Below are 22,251 nucleotides of genomic sequence, written 5' to 3'. Positions count from 1 at the left end.
GTTGATGCGTTAATCTTCAAAGTCATTAAATTAAAAGTCTTGGCAGGGAACGGAATTGGTTTTCAGGTGTCGATTTGATTTTTATAAAGAGCGACGGCGTATTAATATGAATGCAGGCCGTTTTCAGGGCCAGTTATTTTCTGCCTGCCTGCTCTTCACCCTGTGAACTTTGTGACCTGCGCTGCACCACACCAACAAATAAAGTGACTCAGCCAGCGGGCGCGGTGCCAACCCTCTGCCCACACACACCACGACCTCGCTCTCTCTCTCACACACACACACACACACACACACCACCTAACTTCTCTCTCTCTTCCGCCCGTCTTTTCTTGGCTCAGTGCCTGGCTTGTTTGACACCAAATTCTGAAGCGAGCGATTCTACCTCTACCAGTCTTGTAGCTGTAATGTTTTGACCCTAATACTATTAATCGTGAAGATAATAAATACACTTGCCCTTGTACTGATAAGTTGGCTCAGAAAACTTAGTGATAAGCTCATTGAGATGTGCAGTTATCTGACCATCAAACTACAGTGTGCCCAAACTCCATTCTTTTATTTTAAACCATGGCCCCTTTTAAACTGTGCCACCATTTCATTGACAGGGAAAATACAATGTTGTAAAAAGTGAATTTCACTGTTGTTTGTTTTTTTGTGGATTTGTCACTCTAAAGCCCTATCTGGATGGGATTAGTTTCTCAGGGGGTCCTGGGTTAATTTTCTGTGATTTTATTTTCGTCCGGAACGACTATGTATGTGTTTTTCTCAGACGTCCTCTTGGTCCCATCCACTGCACTGCAAAACAGTAGGAACAGCTAACTTTTACTAATTTATTGTGATTCAGTTTTTAAATCTTTTTTTTTTTTTTTTTACTGTTTATAAAATAGAAATGTCATTATAAAATATTACACACAGGCTTCAAATGCAATGAAAAAAAGACTATTAAATATTTGAGTTAATTGGATTTATTTGTTATATAGATTTTACAGTAGAATATTAGAGTCGTATTTTCTGTGCATTAAAGACAGAAAACAACATTTTTCTGTCACTACAGATAATTCAGGTCTGAAAAGGTTAAAATAGATTTTAGCACTGAGGATACCAAGCGATGGACGGTTTTAGGTGTTATGTTTTCCCATTCTTCCTGCTAACATATCTTAAAGTTGTGCAACAGTCAGGAATGCGGGCAGGTCAATCCAGTACTTACGTATACTCTTATTTCTCAGCCATGACTTTGTAAAGTGTGCAGCATGTGGTTTTGCACTGTACTGTTGAAAAATCAATCAACCTTTATTTTCACTCGGGAAAAACATTGAGGGTGACCCTCAATGCCAAGACTTTATAACAGCAAAGGGATTGAACACATTTAATAATAATTTAGAAATAATAAGAAATAAAATAGTTAGAAAATATATATGTAATATATATATATGTATGTATGTAAATTATAAAATATAAAATAAGTAAATAGATAATAGTAAAAGTAAAATAAAATGTTAAAAATGATAAGTGATTAAATGAATAATGAAAATGAACAAGAATGAAAATAATAAAATAAAAGTAATAATAAATAAACAAAAAACAAAAAACAAAAAAAACAAAAAAAAAAATATATATATATATATATATAAAATAAGAGAAAAGGATAGACTTATAAAATGTCATTTAAAAAAAGTCACAGGCTTTCTGATGGTGATTAGAAACTAAAAGTTTAAAATGATTCAGTGATCCCAGCTGGAGCCAAAAGCAGATTTTGCCAGTTCACTAACAACTCTCAGTACCTGACAGGTGATCCATGAAAAATGCATGGACATCCTTGGAAAAGTTTTCATCTAGAAGCTTATGCAACATTTCAGTTTTTCAACAAAAGATCTGGAAAACTGATTCATCTGACCACAATACAATTAATACTAATACTAATAAGCTTTTAAGCCCAGAAAAGTTAACTCTAGATCAGATATAGTTTATATATATAAAAAAAATAATATATGCAAACATTAGAATAGAATCAAATAGAATACAGTAGAGTACAGTCTTTAATTCTGAGTAATGAATTCCAGAGGAAATTATGATTTTTAACAGACACAAGTATTTGACACAAGTAAACACCCAAAACCCAACATAACAAAACTTCCTATTACTACTGTATTTAAAATAAGACAAACTGTACTTCTAGTGGGTTGTTTCAAAGTTCTATGAGTTAAAAGCAGAACTATTGTTTTCAGGTCTTATTATATTAAGACAGGGTAAAACTGGAGATTGTGTACAGTACCGCTTTGTTGAACTAGCAAGCAGTTTAAAATGACAGTGACGACATTATGCGGTTCTGTTTCAGGCCTGATATTACTGTGATAAAGTTAGCTCGTAGAATAACTGACTGAATACGACAGGCCAAAGTCACTTCCTCTTTCGCCCCCACAGCTCCAGCTATGTGCCGCTCTGGTGCAGTTACACAGCACATATTGGGAAGATTCCTCCCCGAACACTAAGACACTGTGTTCCCTCACTTTATTCCAACAGCTTTGATTTAAATAGCTCAATACTACCTCACTTATTCACACCATGCCGAATGGATCTCATAAAAATTTTGTGATTGTGGTAAATGAGACACATCTTAGAGTATAGTACCAGTCAACAGTTTGGACACATCACTTCTCATTTTATGTTTTGATTTTTTTTATTCGATTTTTTTATTTTAGAGGTTTATAGATTATTGTTGAAGACATCAAAACTATAAAGGAATGCATATGCAATTATGAAGTAAGCAAAAAAGTGTTAAGTGTTTTATGCGCAGCTCATATTGGGAAGCTTCCTCTCTGAACACTGAAGACACTGCAAAACACTGTGTTCCCTCGCTTTATTCCAACAGCTCTGATTTAAATAGCTCACAATTACCTCACATATTCACACCATGCCGAATGGATCTCATTCAAATTTGTGGTTGTGGTAAATGAGACCCATCTCAGAGTACAGTACCAGTCAACAGTTTGGACACATCCCTTCTCATTTAGTGTTTTTTTTAATTTATTTAAATGTATAGATTACTGTTAGAAACTGCAAAACTGTGAAGGAATGCATATGCAATTATGAAGTAAACAAAAATGTTGTGTTTTATATGCCAAATTCTTCAAATTAGCATCTTTTGCTTTGATTCCAACTATTATGTCCACTCATTATTCTCCCTTTTGGCTTCATAAGGTAGAACCTGAAGGTAAGATATGTTCAGGTAAATTTCTGGTGTATTGCTATCTTGGCAGCAGACAACACAGGTGCACCACTGACCAATTTAAACCCTGATAACAGTCACCCATTAGTCGTTTAGTAGATATTATCTTGGGATGCTGGTGTGCTGTGTGTACTTAGCACACATGCAGTCCCACTTATTACACACACACACACACACACACACAAAGAGACAAGAGGCAGTGCACAAACCCAACTTTTACATCAACAGTAAACAGAATACAGATTACATTACCATTGCTGTTTCTGTAAATGACCTGTGATTCTGCTGAGAGGACCTCAGATACACTGTGCTGTTAAAATACCAGAGCAATATCAGAGTCAGAGCAAACCCGGCTCTTAACGGTAATGGCCAGTGACGCGCTGATATTGATTTATTTCACGTTATGCCCAAAACACAGCCATGATTAATTAAGAGAATGAGTATTAGTAAGCCTTTTGCCCATTTCAAGCTTTTGCCCATTTCGACACTCTGACACACCTTGTTTTTTTGTTTGTTTGTTTGGTTGTTTTTTTTTCTCAAATTTTTTCCCATTTTCTTCCCAGTTTACATGGCCTATTACCAACTTAACTCATTAGGACTCCCTCTATCACTAGTGATGCCCCAACATCAGAAGGTAGAAGACTAACACATGCCTACTCCGATATGCCTCTTTTCAAACTGCTGCTGATGCAGGATTGCCGAGTAGCATCACAGTGCGTTTGGAGAAAAACGCTGCCACTCAGTTCCGATATATCAGCTCACAGACACCTCCTGCTGCGGACATCACCCTTTGGAGAGCACCATTTACCATCCCAGAGGAAGAGAGCAAGGCCAATTGTGCTCTCTCGGGACTCCGGTAGCTGATGGCAAGCAGAAGTTGCATTGTTGACAGCTGATCTATAGATCGCTAAAATAAGGCCCACTCGCTCAGCTCCAACAGCTTTGATTAAATGGCTCAGTATTACCTCACAAACTCACAAAAGGATCCCACCGAAGTACCGAAGAGGTGGTAGGAAATAAAAAGCTTCTTTTCGTGGGTCACTATAAAGTGAATGAGTCAACCATCTGAGACTGCCAACAACTTCAAATATTTAGATTCGCTCACTCTCTCCGGTTTTATTCAGCCAAGGACCTCACCTCCCTAGGTGGTCATCAAGGGCGGTCTATAACTCGCAGCATCTCCAGCTGCTCAAACACGGCCCGTGTTTATTGAGCACAATAAAGCATTATTCCTCCCAATCAGGTTGAATGTGTATTTTAAGATGGTGTCATTAGAGAGATGACTACACGCCGCAGTGGAATAATAAATCAGCACCAGCCTAAGGGGCCTGCGTCTGTAAGGCATTAGCTCAGAAGGCTTTCTTCGAAATGCCCGCAGATGATATCACTGCGTACCTCAGCCCGGACACCATCGCAAACGGCCATTAAACCTCACATTCACACCAAACCTGTCGGCTCTGCCAGAGGATTTGACTAATAAATAAAGCCGCCCGTGTCACAGGTCAGAAGTGGTGCCGCAACATGTGGCTTGGCACACGTTACTCCTCCGCCACAGTCATCCGTTCGATTCACACGTGCCGTGTTTGTCTCCGAAATAGCAAATTACGGCAAGACAGTTCCCTTCCTCTCTAAATCAGAGCGCTGAAGGATGGAGGGGAGGGGTTCGTCAGTCGGGAAAGTGATTGTGGCATTTTCAGTCCATCTCTCCGCTCTTTCCGCAGCTGTCACTGCTGATTTGCTTCATGCTCGACATCTTTAGCTGCACCACATGATGCTTAATGTATGAGCTGGAATTGGGGGGGGAGTTCAGAACTTGAACTTTTCTCATTTCCTCCTTCATCTGCTGGAGCATAAAAAACTAAAGCTTAAAAAAAACTCACAGAGCTGTTTCTGTGTCTTACAGCCTGAAATATATAACAGTATACCTGATATAGCTGATGTAGCTGATTAATCTATCAACTTTTATTCAAGAAACTGACTCATCAAATTAAAACTATAGTCAGTTAATCTATCAAGTGTTCAATTTACTGATATATACAATTTCTCTGATTTAGCTATTAATAGGTATATGTTTGAGTAAAATAAACATTGTTGTTTTATTCTATAAATTATGGACAACTTTTCTCCCAAATTCTAAATAAGAATATTGTTATTTAGATCATTTATTTGCAGAAACGGAGAAATGGCTGATATAACAAAACAGATGCAGAGCTTTCAGACCTCAGATGATGCACAGAAAACAAGTTCATATTCATAAAGTTTTAAGAGTTTAGAAATTAATGTTTGGTGGAATACCTTTGTTTTTTAATCACAGTTTTCATGCATCTTGGCATGTTCTCCTCCACCAGTCTCACACACTGATTTTGGATAGCTTTATGCCACTCCTGGTGCAAAAATTCAAGCAGTTCAGCTTGTTTTGATGGCTTGTGAACATCCATCTTCCTATTAATTATATGACAGAGGTTTTCAATTTGGTAAAATCAAAGAAACTTATTATTTGTATGTGTTCTCTCATTTTTTTTCAGAGCTTTATTGGTTGATTCTGTAATTATGTGATTCTGTGATATTATTTGTTGCATCTTTTGTGGAAATATATGTAAGGGTTAGGAAAGATTGCCTCCAAACTAGGGATGGGCAATGTGACTATAAAAACTATATAATTTATATATGAATATGTTTTAGGAAAACGGTGATCTACAATAAGATACAATGTCATAAGGAACACTGAGGGTAATGTTAAAGTATTAGAATATATCTGTAACACCGTAAATAAAAGGTGGTATATTTAAATACTAAATAACTACCTGTGTATCTAAGTGCATATTTCTCTGGCTCATCTTAATATGATGTTGTACAATATGATGGCAGACCCCTAATATCAGTATTATATATACTATATACTGCCCAGCCCTACCCTAGGCACTATCTATAGAGTATAGCAATCTGTCAAAATGACTGCAGGTATATGAACTGCATAGGAATATTTAACATCAACAGTTCTTTGTGTGTGTCCGCAGTGTCAGATAAATTTGGCCCTTCTGTAGTGGTGCACACCTCTGTGCCCTTTGGTCTGCAGCACGTGGAGAAGACACTGGAGGAGATGCAGCCTGTAATCCTGCAGGAGCTCCAGAAACTGATGCCTGAACTCCCCGAGCCGGAAAACATCAAGTGCCAGAAATGGAGGTACTCTCAGGTGAGCAAAAGCAGTCTTCTCATTTTATTCTAAAATGATTTATTCTATTTCTACACCAGCCATTATACATATTAAAAAATATATGTAAAAATAGTCCACCCAATAGACTGTACAAATTCAATTGTTTCCTATTATGAAATGTTCACAGCACTGTTTTTTAGAGTGAAAGTATGAACTATCCAGGAACACATCACAAAGAACAATGACAATAATATTACCCAGAGAAAAACTCCCTTAGCAGTTTCAGCTATTGCACAAAGTTTCTTCGTATGAGCACTCAGTTTCTCACATTTCAAGTCTGGTCAATCTAAAATTACACAACTTTTTAGATAGCTATTGTTCTTTTCTTTTTCTTTTTAGTCTTCTCAACTTGGACTAGTCAAACGTTCTCATGACTTACATTTTTACTTCTGCATCTTTTAGTCCTACATTTAGGTCAGCAGTAAAATTAAGGTTGAGCTGACATTCCTATCATTTACTAACATTGTAGCAAGCAGTATTTTTATTAAAACTAATATAATCTTACTTTTTTTTTATTTAAATTGTCCTCATATTTAAACAATTCAACTACTATTCAACTACTTTACCCTCACTTTATTTTAGTAAAGTATTATTACTTAAGTATTAATGGGTTAAAATTTTGTCACACTGGTCACCTCTTAAGATGTTACTGTAGCATAATCTAAGAGATTACTATATTAAAGAACCTTAAAATGATTGCTTTCCAGTACTTTTCGATTTCTGAACCTTTTTAAAGCGTCTCCTGTCCTCATCAAATCATCTTGTTTTCCCATAATACAAATCCCTGGTCTACTACATTTATATATACCACAAAACCATATGTCCAAAATGGAATACTTTGAAATACAAGTAAAAGGAGTTGAATAGTTTCTCTTGTTTTATGTTGGATGATTTGTATTATGTGTATTCATCATTAAATTACAAAAAGCATGGAATTCATCCATCCATAACGATCTAAACTGGTTTGAATTGGTTTATGCTGTTTTGGTTTGCTGGTGTATACTAGCAGATTGATCTTACAAGTTGCTACGCTTAATAATAATATTAGTACTAAAATATTATGCAGAATCACACAAAATCATCAGATTTGCTCCAGGTTGTTGAGGTTGTTTATTGAGAACAGTTTTCAAATAGTGCCACAGATTCTTGATTGGATTGAGATCTGACTTTTGTCTTCATAGGCTCATATACCAGATTTTCCTTCTTGTTGTTTAGACCCGCTAGCTTTAATTTATTTAGCATACTGAAGCAACCACTTAGTCTCAAATACAGCCCCAACACCAAAATAGACAGTGTGTAAAAGATGAATCAATGTAAATAATCTGACCCATATTGTATTCACAATAGACCAAATAACAAATAAATAAATTTAATGAAAACATTGCCATGTTCAGAACTTGATGGCAGCAGAGAAGGTGTTGTGGTCATATGAGACAAAAGTTGAGTTGTATGGCATTAACTCCGACGATGACCCAAAAACATCGTCCCCACTGTCATGCATGGAGGTGGGAACATTATGTTTTGGGATGTTTTTCTGCTAAGTGTACAGAACTACTTCACCGACTCAATGGGGGAAAAGAAGGAGTCATTTACTATAAAATCCTGAGTGACAAACTACTTTCCCATGCCAGGATATTAAAAATGGGTCATGGTTGGTCTTCCAGCACGACAATGACCCAAAACTTACAGCCAAGACAACAAAGGAGGGGCTCAAAAAGTAGCAGTTTAAGATCATGGAGTTGCCTAGCTACTTATGGAGGGAGCTGAAGCTCCGAGTTGCCAAGCGACAGCCTTTATTTAAAAATGAGCTGCAAAGAGAAGTGGACCAAAGTTCCTCCTTACGTTTAAAAACCACATCAACAACAAAAAATATCTGACTTCTGAATGGATTTTATTTTTGATATTCTATCTCTCACTGTTAAAATTAACCTATCCTTAAAATTATAGACTGATCATGCCCTTGTTAGTGAGCAAACTTACAAAATCAGCAAGGGATCAAATAATTATGTCCTTCAATGTTTATCGTTCTGTATACAGTTTATACAGCATCCTAACTGAAAATGAAATTGGGGTTTTGTGTTATGTTAGACACTTCTCCTAGTTTTTGTTTTGTAGTTATTGTACCTTCGTCTCGCAATATGTTTTAAAATCTTAAAATATCAGTTGTCCACATGTGTGACTGTGTTAAAAAAAAAAAGGTTTTAATAAAAAGTCCTCATTTTTCTCACTTGATTATATCAGATGTTCTTGGAACAAGGCAGGGTTTTCTGGTGGAAATCCTGCAGGATCTGTTGCAGTAAGAACAAAGAGAAGCAGGGCGAACATGCTTAAGTGCTGCTAATGAAAAGCTCTCCAGCTATACAGCAAAAGACATTCATATTTAATAAAGTGGGGTGTAATGGAGGCCTATAGGGCTCAGTGATGAGAAACAGAATCACATAGAGGGGCAGAGGGAAGAGCTCGAACCCAAAAAAGCTCTTTTATCTGAGGGCTGGAGTGAGAATGCAGTATATTACACTTTAATGATGCGCTGGAATATTTTCACTGAGAAATACAGTAAAGTTGTGTTCTCACTGACACACACGCACGCGCACATATACGAATGCATACTCACCCCCCACACACTTGGCTCACACACACATACACTTACAGTAGTTCACTGTGCACCCGTTTCTCACACACACACACATACACACACACACTCTCTCTCTCTTCCTCTCTCCCTCTCTCTCTTTCTCTCACTTTCCCCACCCCCGCCCCCACGCCGGGCTCCTCTGTGACACACAAAGCTGGGCCTCAGCTTAAGGTCAGAGGACATGGAACATCTGTGCGGGAGACCAGCTCTCACTGCAGGCCAGAGAACGGGCCAAGGCCTGTCTGGGCCTACTCACACACACAATCGTTTTTATACCGTGTCAGGACATGAGGTCATACACATGTATTAATATACATATATAACTACCAATATGTAACGCTATTAATAATAAAGCAGATACATTTTTATAACATTCCATATATGGCCCATATGTATTTTATACATATTTAAATAGCAAATGTACATAGGTATGCGTACATATTTGAGTACCAGTGCAACAACAGTATGTCCCATATCTTGTATGAAATAGTACTGTGCAAAAAACTGTACAAAAAAACTGTAAAGTTTCTTCAGCATAGATGCTGAAAAAAGTATTAGCATTAGCCGCTAACTGCAGCGCTAGCTCCTTCGATATTCAGAGGTGAGTATATCAGATTGTAGCCTGCGCATTTACCAGTTTTAAACAAGATACGTTAAAAGAACCGCTTGAACCGCTGTCGGCGGCATTTAGCAGAAATAATCGCTGCTAACCATGACTAACACTGCTGCTAAACATGGCTAGTGCGGCTGCAAACAGCGGCTAGTGCTACTGCTAACTGTGACTAGCGTTGCTGCTAACCACACTAAAATACTGCAAATCTAAGACATACCTGTCAAGTCTCCCGTTTTTGCCGGGAAACTACCGTATTTTACTCCTCTTTCCCGCTGTCCTCCCGTATTAGTATTTTCCCGTAAATTTCCCGTATTATATTAAAATTAAAAAAATATATTTTTGAGGAGACAGGGCACTGACCGCTCTGTGTCTCTTAACCAATCGTGGTGCCGGTTCAAGGAGAAAGTCCCGCCTTTCAGGAGAAACAGCCAATCAGCTTGCTGGTTTCGCAGAGCGCAGAGCAGCCCCGCCCCCGCTGTGAGTTCAGGCAGCTAGTCGGAGCAGCTGATGTTAAAACATATCTGGATATACGGACATTTTTCTAAAAGAAAGGGAACGGTAGGCTAATCATGTAAACTGTGATGAGATTTTTCTGATAGCTGCTTAAAAAGACTGCAAATAAAAACACACAGATTAAACCTTTTAAAAGTTAACTAGAAATGTGGAGAGGGCTGAAATTAACTGAACTAATCAGGGGTGGAGTGATCAAAAGAAAGAAGTATTAATTGTGCAGGCCCCTTAGAACTAATTTTTACTGATGGAATATTTCTGGTCCATGTCCTTTTAAAAGCTCATGATACTATTTTTAGGTCACGAACAGTCATTTTGCAGAATTTGTGCACCCTTTGTTCAATTTTAAATCCATTAAATAAAAAAAAAATATATCATATAAAAGAGTGCATTTATGCCAAAAAATACATGAAATCTTAAACTTTTTTTAAATATCTAAAAAAGGGTTTTTAATTTGGCTGTATTAAAAGAATGACATATGTAGGAATGTACACAGCATTTCAGTGTCAACAAAGGTAGGCATATCAGATTCTGATAATCTAATTGTAGTGTGTAAGTGGTTCACATGTGGTTATTTTAGATTTCTTGTAAACCTGTCTTAAAATGTAAGGGATACTAAATCTTCGTTGGGCTGGTGGGACGACTTTAAGCGGACGGAGGAAAATATCCCTTATTTTTTAATCTAAAACTTGACAGGTATGCTAAGATTACTGTAAATAAACAGAGGTACCTTTCTCAACCAAATAAGCAGTGATCAGGGGAGAAATCTGTGTAGATTAACATCCATCACTCGTTTGACTTTAAAATAAAAAAATATATATATTTTTTAGAATTACAGTTTTGTTTACTGTCTTAGAAGGGAAACATGGCGACACCCTTGTTCTTTACTATGGTCACTTAAAATCAGCCTTATACTCTGATGCGCCGTATATATAAAAAAATTTAACACCAGAAAATAGGCCTTCATAGATAGAGCACCTTGCAAAATACGCTACTTGTTTGCGAAATTTACTACATTTACTGAAAAGTACTTAAAGTGTTTTTGTGCCACCACTAAATGATTACTCACAAGAGTAATGCTGTGTAACCAAAGACATTTAGAGCAACAATATATTCTCAACTATTCTACATATCACAGTCAGTGGAGTTTTAGCTTGACTTGGCTGTAGATGCTACATAGATTTGTTTACCATTTTAATATCATTAAATGTTTGGTTACCTAAACCTAACCTAAACTGTTATTCAGATATATAATATATATTAGTTTTAATATTTACTTTAAGTTCATACTGAATATATTGACCGTATTCTGTGAAAGTACAAGAGAATCTATCACAGTTTGTATTTGTGGCAACTGAGGTTATGGTGTGTGTGTGTATGTGTATATATATATATATTTTTTTTTTTTTTTTTTTTTTGAAATTTGTAGGTAATATGTTACAGGATCCCTCTTTTCCTGTGAGCAGCAGAATATCAGAGTATATCTGTGTGAGAGAGAAGTGAATAAAGGATGTCCCGTGATGACATTATATAACTACAATCTAGAATTGTGACTGGTTTAGGAAATGTCACATTGCTTCATGCTGTCACTTGTGTACACAATCACTCTGAGTCACTCCTCATCAAACTCGTGTTCAGATGAGGGTGTAATCTGCTCTGGATTAGAAAAGGGTGTGCCTTGTAATAAAAAGCTACCTCGAGTTTTATCGAGCGTTTAGGAGATTAGGACAGGTTTACAGCCTCGTCATCAGTACTCAGTGGTTTATACTCGCACACTGAATCCATACTATCACTGTGTAATCTGGAAGGCCGTCCGTTTCAGAACATTTCTGCCTCTTTTCCGCTGAATTCTGAGGCTGTGTGGAGCGAGACGTATCTGAGGAGGTGGAGGAGGTCAGCCCTGCTAATATCAACTTACTGCTAGAGTAAACCAAACAATTTGTTCTTGGCCTCGTTTCAGCCGGAACATTTATCATTTGATTTACACACAGATTACCGTTTAAAGATACAAGAGAGACGTTGGGGGGAGGGAGGGTTTTGAAGGCAGTGATGATAGTGCATCGTCTGTACCGGTGCCTATTAAAAGCCCCAGGAAATGGATACTATTTCCTTGGCTTTAGCACGCTGCACCTCGATGTTTATCAGGAGCAGTTCTGGGGCCAGCAGAAGGCTCTGTAATGGGCCGTACACCAAGCAGGAATGTGCGTTACTGCCTGCCCTCATTAACATACTGCATTTTCACTTTTACCCCTTCGAACATTGTTTATGGAGGCCGATGGAAGGGCTTATCTTTCCAGAATTATTGATTTAATTATGTTTTGAATGAAACAATGTTAGCTTTGAAGATCTGCGTCATGCAGGCCTAAACTTAACACGTAGACAGTTGTGACTGTTCATTTTGCTGTGCTAAATGCACAGTTACATGATTAATTACATTTGAATTACATTTTACAGTTGATTTGCTGATATGGCCATGTGTGCACTTCATCTGGGAAATCTTAAGAGACCATTTCAGTGTCTGAATCAGTTTCCGTTTGAGTTAATATGAACATTGTTGTTTCATTCTATAAACTACAGACAACATTTATCCCAAATTCCAAAAAAAGCTTTCAAACCTTAAATAATGAGAAGAAGAAAAAAGCAGCTTGGCATGTTCTCCTCCACCAGTCTTGCACACTGCTTTTGGATAACTTTATTCCACTCCTGGTGCAAAAATTCAAGCAGTTCAGCTTGGTTTGATGGCTTATGATCATCCATCTTCCTCTTGATTACATTCCAGAGGTTTTTAATTCGGTCAAATCTAAGAAACTCATAATCTTTAAGTGCTCTCTTATTTTTTCTAAAGCTGTGTATGCTGAGTTAGTGAGTTTAACTGGGAGATTTAATGGAGGATCTTAACCAAGTTAAGTATAGCTGCATAGGAAACGTGTCATCAGCTGTGTGTGTGTGCAAGTGTGTGTGAGAGAGAGAGAGAGAGGCACAGAGAGAGACAGTCTTAAGCACAGAGGCGCTGTTTCGACAGTTTGGAGGAAAATTAAGCGGGTGAATAGCAAATGGTTTCATAGGTAGCTTGCTGGATTAGCATTTGTGATAAACATGAACAGCAGGACAGCACGAGTGCGTAGCCATGGTGCAAAATTAACAATTCAGAATCATCCATATCTTAATCAAGCGTCTAAGAATCAAAAATTTCCCCCATCCCTAATTCATTAAATAGTTTAAGGTTAAACTGCTTTATTTGTCTGCTTTTGGTCAAATATGTCCTTAAAGTGGCTGACAGGCTTCAGACTCCCATTAATAAAGTAGTGTTAACTACAGTTTGAGTCTAGATTAATCCCTAACCCCCACAAACTCACCATGTTTTAGCTTTAACACCCATATCCCCTCTGTCAGCACTGTCACTGTATCAATCACGTATTATACAGTAGATTATGTTCAGATCAATGTTGTCCACTACTTAGGGAGTGAGTACCAGTTTGAGACTTGGCCCCAATTAGTGTATGAGAAGGAACATGTGGTTATTGGGAATTAGCATTATCATAGCAGTAGTAATTAGATAAACTTTTTAGAGTTTTTTACACTTTTAGATGTAGGATTTAGGGTGTTTTTTAATATATATATATATTTAATATAAAAAAATAAATAAAAATGTTATATATATATATTTTAATATGTTCATGAAATGGCTGTAATATACTAACCAAGCACTTTAATAGAACATTTTCACACGTCCATGTTGATGAATGCAGAAGTGTAAATAGTAGCGTTAAACTGTTTCTGGTGTTGAAATTAATCGCTGAGACTACTGCCTGCTCCAACAGTAAATACACCAATAATTCAGTTAATTCACACTCACCAGAGTTTATGCTCCATCAAGGTTAAAAACATATAACTCCAGATAAAAAGCTCTGCTTCTTCTATTTCATTTTTAACAAGGCCTCCAAAAAAACTTTATTTTAAAGGTCAAATTTCTACATATTGTAGCTTTGAAAGGGTTAAACACAGAGAATGCCACAGGAAGTGCTTATCTGTCCAGAATTAGCTGCGTATTTTGGATGAAACAATATTTGCTTTGAAGATCTGCGCCATGTAGGCTTTGGCTTAACAGTATGGACTGCTTTAGTACTTTTTTTTTCCCAAGCTACCCAAAACATCAGCGCCAGCGTGAGTCACATTTAAACCGAGTACATCAGAGAGGCAGTCAGGTCATCACTGCAGTGGAGTTTGGAGGGAAGTGGGCGTATTGTGTTTTATACATTGAAATTGAGAGTGTTTCCCAGCATGCTGTAGGAGTTTCTACTGTGTTATATCACATCTGGGATAAAAGGCCATAACCACAGGAGAGCTGAGTCTTCCCTACAATACTAGAAGCAGTGCAGTTGTTCTGGCCTGCCACTGTACCTCCACTTTCTCGTCATTTTACTTTTCCATCTATTCTTAGAAACGGCTGAGCCAGTGGAGCAAATGAAGGTGCCTCCACGGCTACTAACAGCTCTATTTTTAACCTCCTATATTAACCTCCCATCATAGATCTCCCCCAGTACTGAAAATACCTCCTCCTAGAACTTCTGAACATGTGCAGGATCTGACAGACAGATATCAGTTTCCTCTGAAGTCACTGTTTTTACAGGTGATGTAATAATAAGATAGCTTTGTGCTTTAATATAGCTTTATGCTGTCCATACACTACACACCTTAAAAAAAAAAAAAAACTCTGAAAAGACTTTTAACAGACTAAAGTCTGACACCCCATGACTGGGGATAACTATTTGCAAGACTGCAACTGTAAGATTATTTCCCATCATGCTTCTGGTGAAGTTTACATACAATACATATTAAGTTGCAAAAATACTGTGATTTATCAGAGACTCACAACTTTTGTCCCTATCAACAGTTTATTTTTCTGCCACACTCCTAGTTATTGATATATTTATTAATAGAATACATTTTGTGTTAAACTCTGCCTATAAGCTTCTTTCCCCCAGTTTTTACAAAATAACAAAATATGTATTTGTTAAGCTTGTTTGCATCAAAAATAACACTGCACAATAAGACAAAGTCATGCAAAAAAAACTTTAAATATAATGACTTTAAAGTGCTATCTGTGCTTAAAATACTGTACATATTAAAGTAAGAACCATATAAGGCATATTAACGTTTGTAAAAAGTCCTGTAAAAAATATTCTTGCGGCTTCCCGTAGCTCTCCTATTGGTTGTTGACTTTGTTCATATCACTATTTGCGAGTCTCAAGACGTACGATATTAACCACGGTTGATTTTATTGCAATGCCAGGATGAGAAACATACTGACTAAAACTTTTAATCCTAACCGCCTTACACTAAATCATAAGTTCAAGATTTTAAGATTTTAAATCAATCTTTATTTTAGTTCTATAAATCTATTTTCCACCATTTTCAGCTTCTTTTCTGTGGTTAAAAAAGGCGTCTGTTCTGTGTGTGTGAGGCTCATATGTGTCTGAAGTCGCAGCTTACTGTTCTCTGATTGGCTGCATGCATTTGCATAAAGTTGAGCTCTGCTGAACATTTTAGCTGAAGAGTGGGCATGCATTCAGCGCAACGCAACCCAGCATGAACCATGGCATGCGTCAGCTTTCTCCATTGAAGGAGGCTTAATCTTTATCCACTATATCATCACTTGCAGATCTGCAAACATGTACGCATTTTGCAGAATAGGAACACATTTTGCCCTCCTACTACACTTAAAATATGCATATTGTTTGATCTCGCATATCGCTTGTCGTCCCGAGTTTGTCTGTAGCGAGTGTGTTTGTGGACTTGTAAATCAATTCATGTGAAATTCAATTAATATTACCTAGTCTTCACCCTTCTGGTGTTTTGGGGGAGAAAATAGGGAAAAAAAAGCCAAAGTGTGTCTGCACTTTTGAAGAGTTAAGAGGGCCACTGAAGTTCACTTTAAATTTTCCCATCGCCTAACCACACTGATGCAACTCCCTCACTTGCTGCTACTTTAACTCCTAGCTCTCTAGTAGCTTTTATCATATAACCATTTATCATGTGACTCATTATTTTATTTACAGGGTTGGTCATTCCCTTAGCCTTTGTTGGTTTCATTTACAAGCCGTCAGTGGAAATGGGAGTCCAAACCGCTGCTTATTGTAAAGTATGAGTCAAACCCATGTGTCAGGCATGGCCCAGGTGCCTGCGCTCGGTGAGGCAGCGTGTTGTCAGCCTCAGCCTGCAGGCCAAACTCGCAATCAGGCCATTGCTATCTGTGGTCTGCTAAGCCAATTCGAAACGTAGTGAGCGGCCTCCGCCCTGCTGAGGCAGACCCACCCTGCAGGCAGACGGACAGAGCGAGATGGCTGTTGTAAATGACAGAGATAAGGCTCTCGGGTCGTGAGTGCTGATCAAGGCCTGCGTCACTTACTCACACATTTTACACTTCACTGTGGCGGTCTGCTATCAGTGGTGAATGTGTCATTGAAGATTTATGAGGAGGTGACGTAGAGCCTTTGAAGGACAGAACTATATTATATATTAAATTTCATAAAGAAATAAAAAAATGATCAGTGTTTAATATTTAGTCATATTAATTATTGCTGTTACTCTTATTAAAAAGGGTTCTATATAGTACTGAATATGGGTGCATTTACTCATAACATTGAATTATTGTGTAAACACAAACAGTAAGGTTTTTCTATCAGAAACAGCCCATTTGTCCCATTCATACATAGTAATAATTGAACATACGTCCATTGCCTTTATCAAAAACAACTGTGCTTAAATTGAAAGTCTGTAGGTCTGGTAGATTTAAAGATCTCTTTGGTAAAAATGTGTAAATGGGCCGAGTGTGAAATAGAGTGCTTTTAAAAACATGCACTGTGGTGCAGTTCCTTTCAGAGCACATGAATCTGGGGATTCTATCAAGAATTCCATCCCGCTCTCTTTTCACTTTCCATTAATCTTTATTTCTAATCTCCATGTTTGTAGTAGCTCTGGTATCAGCATCATTAACAGTGCCCCACTTGCTCAAGTAACCAATACATGCTATTGTGGCAGGAAAAAATCCTAGGAGGACCTACCAGACACCCTGTGTTTACAAAGTATATATCTGGTTTTACAAGGATGATTGCAGACAAAGGTGTCAAAAGTATTTACAGGTAAACCTATAGATACTAGGGTTTAAAAATACTTTTGTAAAAGCTCAAGCTTTTTACTCAAGAAAAAGTGTAAAATACTTCTTTCAAAACTAAGTAAAAGTAATGTAAGTGGAAAAAATGCCATTAGGGACATAATCTTAGACAAAACATGTTTTATTTATCAAACTTTTTCACAGTACAGAGTTGCATGTTCACCTCACTCATTTGTTGTTGAACCATTTTAGGCCTGTGTCCTTACAACCGCACATTTTTTAGTATCTTAAGCTAAAACACTAAAAAACACTATTATTTTTCCAGTTTCGGTAGCCTTCCTTACACCATGATCCGCATTTTTCCAGACTAGAAGGAACATTTAAAGGAGTTTTCCACACAAAAACCAGCCCACTGCGTTTAATACACTGTATATCCCCACACAAGTACACAAACGCTCGTTCCTGTTCGACTGTGAGTCAGCGCGGCTTCAGAGAACGAGCTTCCCAGTTTCCAGTGCAGGCGTGATGTAGGTTATCTGGGACAGTGAGCGTGCAGTTGCGCTCAATAGCTGCAGAAGATGAAGGTTGGTTGCATCAGCTATTGGGAGGCGGATCGTTAGTGCAGCACTAATGCCGCGTGCGCTCGATTGTGTTGTTCTCTAATTAGGTGACGGGATCGGTGGCTGACTGCCCGGGGCAAATCACGCTGCTCTCCGAGCCTCTGCTGGTGTGTGGGGGCGACGCCTTCACACACTCCAATTTCGACGGCTGCGTCGAGTCTGCCCTGAAGGTCTTCCAGGTTCTGAAGTCGTCCCTCTGAAGCTGGTATTTTCAACAAAAAAAATATCGCCTTGAGGAACCAGCAGTACAGACGAAGCCCCGCCCACTTCCTGAAGCACGTACGTAACCATTGTACGAAGCAGAGCCGCACTTATTTTCTCATTCACAGGGGCCGAGCAGACTCGTTTTTGTTTCAAAACCAATTACACTGTCTGCTCCAGATTCGGGGGATTAAGAAGAAGACTGAATGAAGTGTGAAGTATGAGTAGCGGGGGGAAAAAAGGCTGATCCCTTAAATTGGTGTTATATAGGGCAGCGCTGAGCTCTACGAATAGGCCTTAAGCCACGTCTCCTGTTAACAAGCTGTAAACGGTAACTGTACTGTATGTGTGTACTATAATTGTGCTCATGTGTTTTTGTTTTAATAATAAAAATAAATAAAGATAAAGATAAAAAAAAATTCTTAAGCCCTCATGTACTGTAAGTGTATATATATATATGTATGTGCTGCATGTGCCTGTGTGTCGTCTGTGCGGCATGCAAAGCTTAAAAGATAATTCATGCAAATCAGACCCATGTTGCGCGTGTTGGAGGGGGTGGGCTGCCGAGAAGAGAGAAAGTAGACACTGACCGACTTGCGCAGCTTAGCAGCGCTGCAGCTGGACCGTAATCTGGGACAAAATGTTTGGCAGGCTGGATGGAGAGAGAGCCCCTTTTAATCCAGCCATAATTATGGCCCGGTGGGCCTCAGGCCCAATGCACAGCTGGACATACCCACCCCATGCTTTCTGTCATGCTAGCTTTATCTCTCGTCTATCTCCCTCTCCCATCCCCCCCCCCCCCCTCTCCAACACTCATACACACACCCGTCCCACTGCTAATGTCAGCCACAGCACCATACCAGGATTATATTACATTCTTATCCCACCCCTCTGGAGATTGCACTATATCATCACTATGGGGGGAAAAGCAACAGATCAGTATGTATTACTTAGCCAGACATCCAGACACACACTTATTTAGAAGACTCTTTTAACTGAATAAACACCACATAACCACAATATGCAGTGTTTCTTACAGTCAGTACACTCAGCACAGCTGCCTTTCGGCTTCTATAATAAGTGTTTTGAGCCAAACTTTTGTATTTTATGTTCTATTCTGAACACACAACAAATAAGTCTGTTCTAATTGAGCATCAGATCGTGATTAGATTGCTTCAACTTGCCACTCCACACCCAGCAGTTCACACCGGCCAGTCAGACAGGCAGTCTGTGTAATGTGAGCACATATATACGGTTGGCTGTCATTCAGAAATGCGCCGTGATTGGTTGACCTAATTCTATACATCTGCGCTGTGAAGGGACGGTCATCCATCCGTGTTGGCGAGCACAAACACAATGGCAAGGTCAAGCCAAGTCTGCATGTGGAGTGAAAAAAAGTCTGACTTTAGTGGGTGAAAGAGCACAGAAATGTAAACTGGATGTGTGATAAAGCTAAAGCCTAGAATTGAGGAAACGTGATCAGGATTGGGATTTAAACTGAAAATAAAAAACTAAAAAAACAGTATACTAATAGCAATGCCTGAGTGAATATTCCAAAGTGAATCTATATGCATTTAATACAGTTTTTTCCTAACACAATTGACAAAATTCTAATCATTACCAAACAAATTTAAAGGGTAATGTGTTTTTATAACCATTTGTTATGATTTTCATCATTTCTTTATCATACAGTTTGTGGACTAAATGGTTAAATGCTAATGATTCAAAGAAAATCTTGCTTGTTTAGATTACTACCTTAACACATTGACAACTGTTAAGAACATCTAGTTACTTGTTTCACTTTCGTATAACTTGAGTTTATACAGAAATATACATACAAATCAACAGATATAGGTAATAAAAATGCTTTATATCTGTTTAAAATGGCAAAAAGATATTAGTTACGTGGAAGCTTTGTGGTAATAAAAATAAAATGACATTTTTGACATTTTTTGTCATTTAGAGGTTTCACTGAGCTGATAAACCATATAAATTCTGTGTATATTTATAAACAGTGAGCCAGATAAAGTCTGATAAAACTCAGTAATGCAATAACATTGCTAAACTATGCTTATTGTATTCTTTTCACACAGTAATTTTGTTGCGTGATATTATAGCCAATTAAAATCAACATGTTACTGAGCTCATGCATATTGATGATCAATGCATCACTTATTTGGCCAAAAGAATGGACAAAAATCCTAGAAGCATAGCAGCAGTTGCTGAAAACAGGAGCAGAAGTAAAATACAGCAACAAACCGAAGCTAAAAATAATGATAATAGAAATAAAAGCAGTGGAACGGATCAAACCTTGTTAAACCACTTCCATAAAATAGCAGCAGAAAAAGTTAAATAAAAGGCAACCAGTTATACAGGCAGTACAGAAACCTTTAAGCCTCTAAGTAAAGTTTAATTTGCCTCATCTGTGATGTTTAAAGGGGTTTTAAATATATTTTCCTATCAGCTCATAAAACTGTCATAGAAATGAGAGATATATATGCTGGCATGCTGAAGACAGTCCTGGGATAGCAGTGTGCAAACTGATCCTGAAGTGTTGCGTAAGGGGACAGCTTGTGAATCCACACCTGTAAAACTGTAAGGTACTGTTATTAAAGGAGAACTTGTCTTTTGGTGTAGTAAAACATGACAAAAGAAATAACCTTTGTTGAATAGCCCATCTCCGCTCTCTGGCAGCTTTCTGAGATTCAGTTATGTTGTGCTTTTTGCCCAACACTCTTTACAACAGGCGCTTTGGGACATCTGCTAGCCCTTTTTACACCGTTATCGAGGCTCAAAGTAGCTCCACACCTCATTGGTCGAATCCGGAGAGCCCTGACATTTAAAACAAGACATTTAGAACTTTAAAAGTGCACAAGAAGCTTATTAAAAACACTGTTTACATCCCATAGTGTAGGTAAATCTCCGGACGCCACCATCTTAAAGAAAGTCATGATCAAAACAGTGGTGGCAGAGCCTGAAGATTTATTTACTCTATTAATTGTAAACAATGTTTTTAATAAACTTCTTGTGCAATTTTAAAGTTCTAAATGCCTCATATTAAATATCAGGACTCTCCTGATTCTACCAATGAGGTGTGGAGCTACTTTAAGCCTGGATAACAGTGTAAAAAGGGATTTATCTGCAAGGACAGATAAATCTGGGCAAAAAGCACAAAATTACTGGATCTCTGAAAGCTGCAGGAGAGCAGAGGTGGACTATTCAACAAAAGTTAGTATTTTTTATTATGTTTTACTACACAAAAAGTCAATTATACACCGGAGTTCTCCTTTAAGGTGGAATGTTGGCCATTGAGCTCATGGCAGGACAAAACAAATCGAGTGGCTGATAGTGGGTGCCAAATAAAAGGGACTTTCCATTTCCAAAGTTGTGAAGACCTTGATATTTCTTGATCCACAGTGTAATTTATGTATGTGTGTAACGGCAACATATCATAGAAGGCAATACCACCCACAGTGGACAGTGCAGTATACACGCATGGTGCATGGTAACAATTTTTTTGACTAGCAACATCTGGCACCCAATGCATACAATGCAAACGTTTCCACATTCATATCCTGCAAATCAGTGCTGGGTTCTCAAGCTTTCATGGGACATGGAAGACGTGGCATGTCGGTGTATTTCAGCCTTTTACTGTATAATTTACTGTCAGTCTCTTTCATGTTGTATTTTGTTGTAAGACTGTGTGGTGTTATGGAACAGTAACTGCTAATGCAAATGAGGGAAACAGGTGGTAGTGCCTGATAACATCATACCACCGGTAACACAGGTCAGTAATCTTCTTTCATGAAGCTTAGCATCTCATGTTTTATTATAATTTTTTATTTTTTATTTTTTTTAAAGAACCAAACTTTACTAGTTGTGTCAATCAATTAAAATATATATTCAGATTAATCACAACAATATTCTGTTATTAACTGTGATTTATCGCACATGTTCTTCTTAAGATGGTCTTAGGATATTTAAGTCTAAATAAAAGATTGAATGTAAGAAATGAAAAATGCAATTTTATGTTAGTGGTTTTAATAAAAATACCAGCCTAGTATATATTTGTATGTTAGAGGGGAGATAAAGAAATAGAAAAGAATGAAATAAAGAACGCA

At 37.8% G+C, this 22,251-nt stretch overlaps 1 protein-coding gene across 4 annotated transcripts in view; it reads left to right on the top strand.

Annotated features, from left to right (window-relative positions):
- The window catches only part of rnls (renalase, FAD-dependent amine oxidase), a 119,830-nt gene that overhangs the window by 49,908 nt on the left and 47,671 nt on the right, over positions 1 to 22,251 (top strand). For 3 of the 4 annotated variants that reach the window (XM_007251152.4, XM_007251154.4, XM_007251151.4), the window contains 2 exons: positions 6,241 to 6,416; positions 17,977 to 18,549. In XM_007251152.4, the coding sequence (XP_007251214.3) occupies positions 6,241 to 6,416; positions 17,977 to 18,129 (329 nt within the window). In that variant the 3' untranslated portion in view covers positions 18,130 to 18,549. Of the gene's footprint in view, positions 1 to 6,240; positions 6,417 to 17,976; positions 18,550 to 22,251 lie in introns of those variants that run through there. The other variant, XM_007251153.4, reaches the window with a different exon arrangement.

The sequence above is a fragment of the Astyanax mexicanus genome, chromosome 15 (genome assembly GCF_023375975.1).
Source record: "Astyanax mexicanus isolate ESR-SI-001 chromosome 15, AstMex3_surface, whole genome shotgun sequence".
Classification (NCBI taxonomy): Eukaryota; Metazoa; Chordata; class Actinopteri; order Characiformes; family Acestrorhamphidae; genus Astyanax; species Astyanax mexicanus.
The sequence above is the reverse complement of the archived record's forward strand: the minus strand, read 5'-3'. Positions and strand labels throughout refer to the sequence as shown.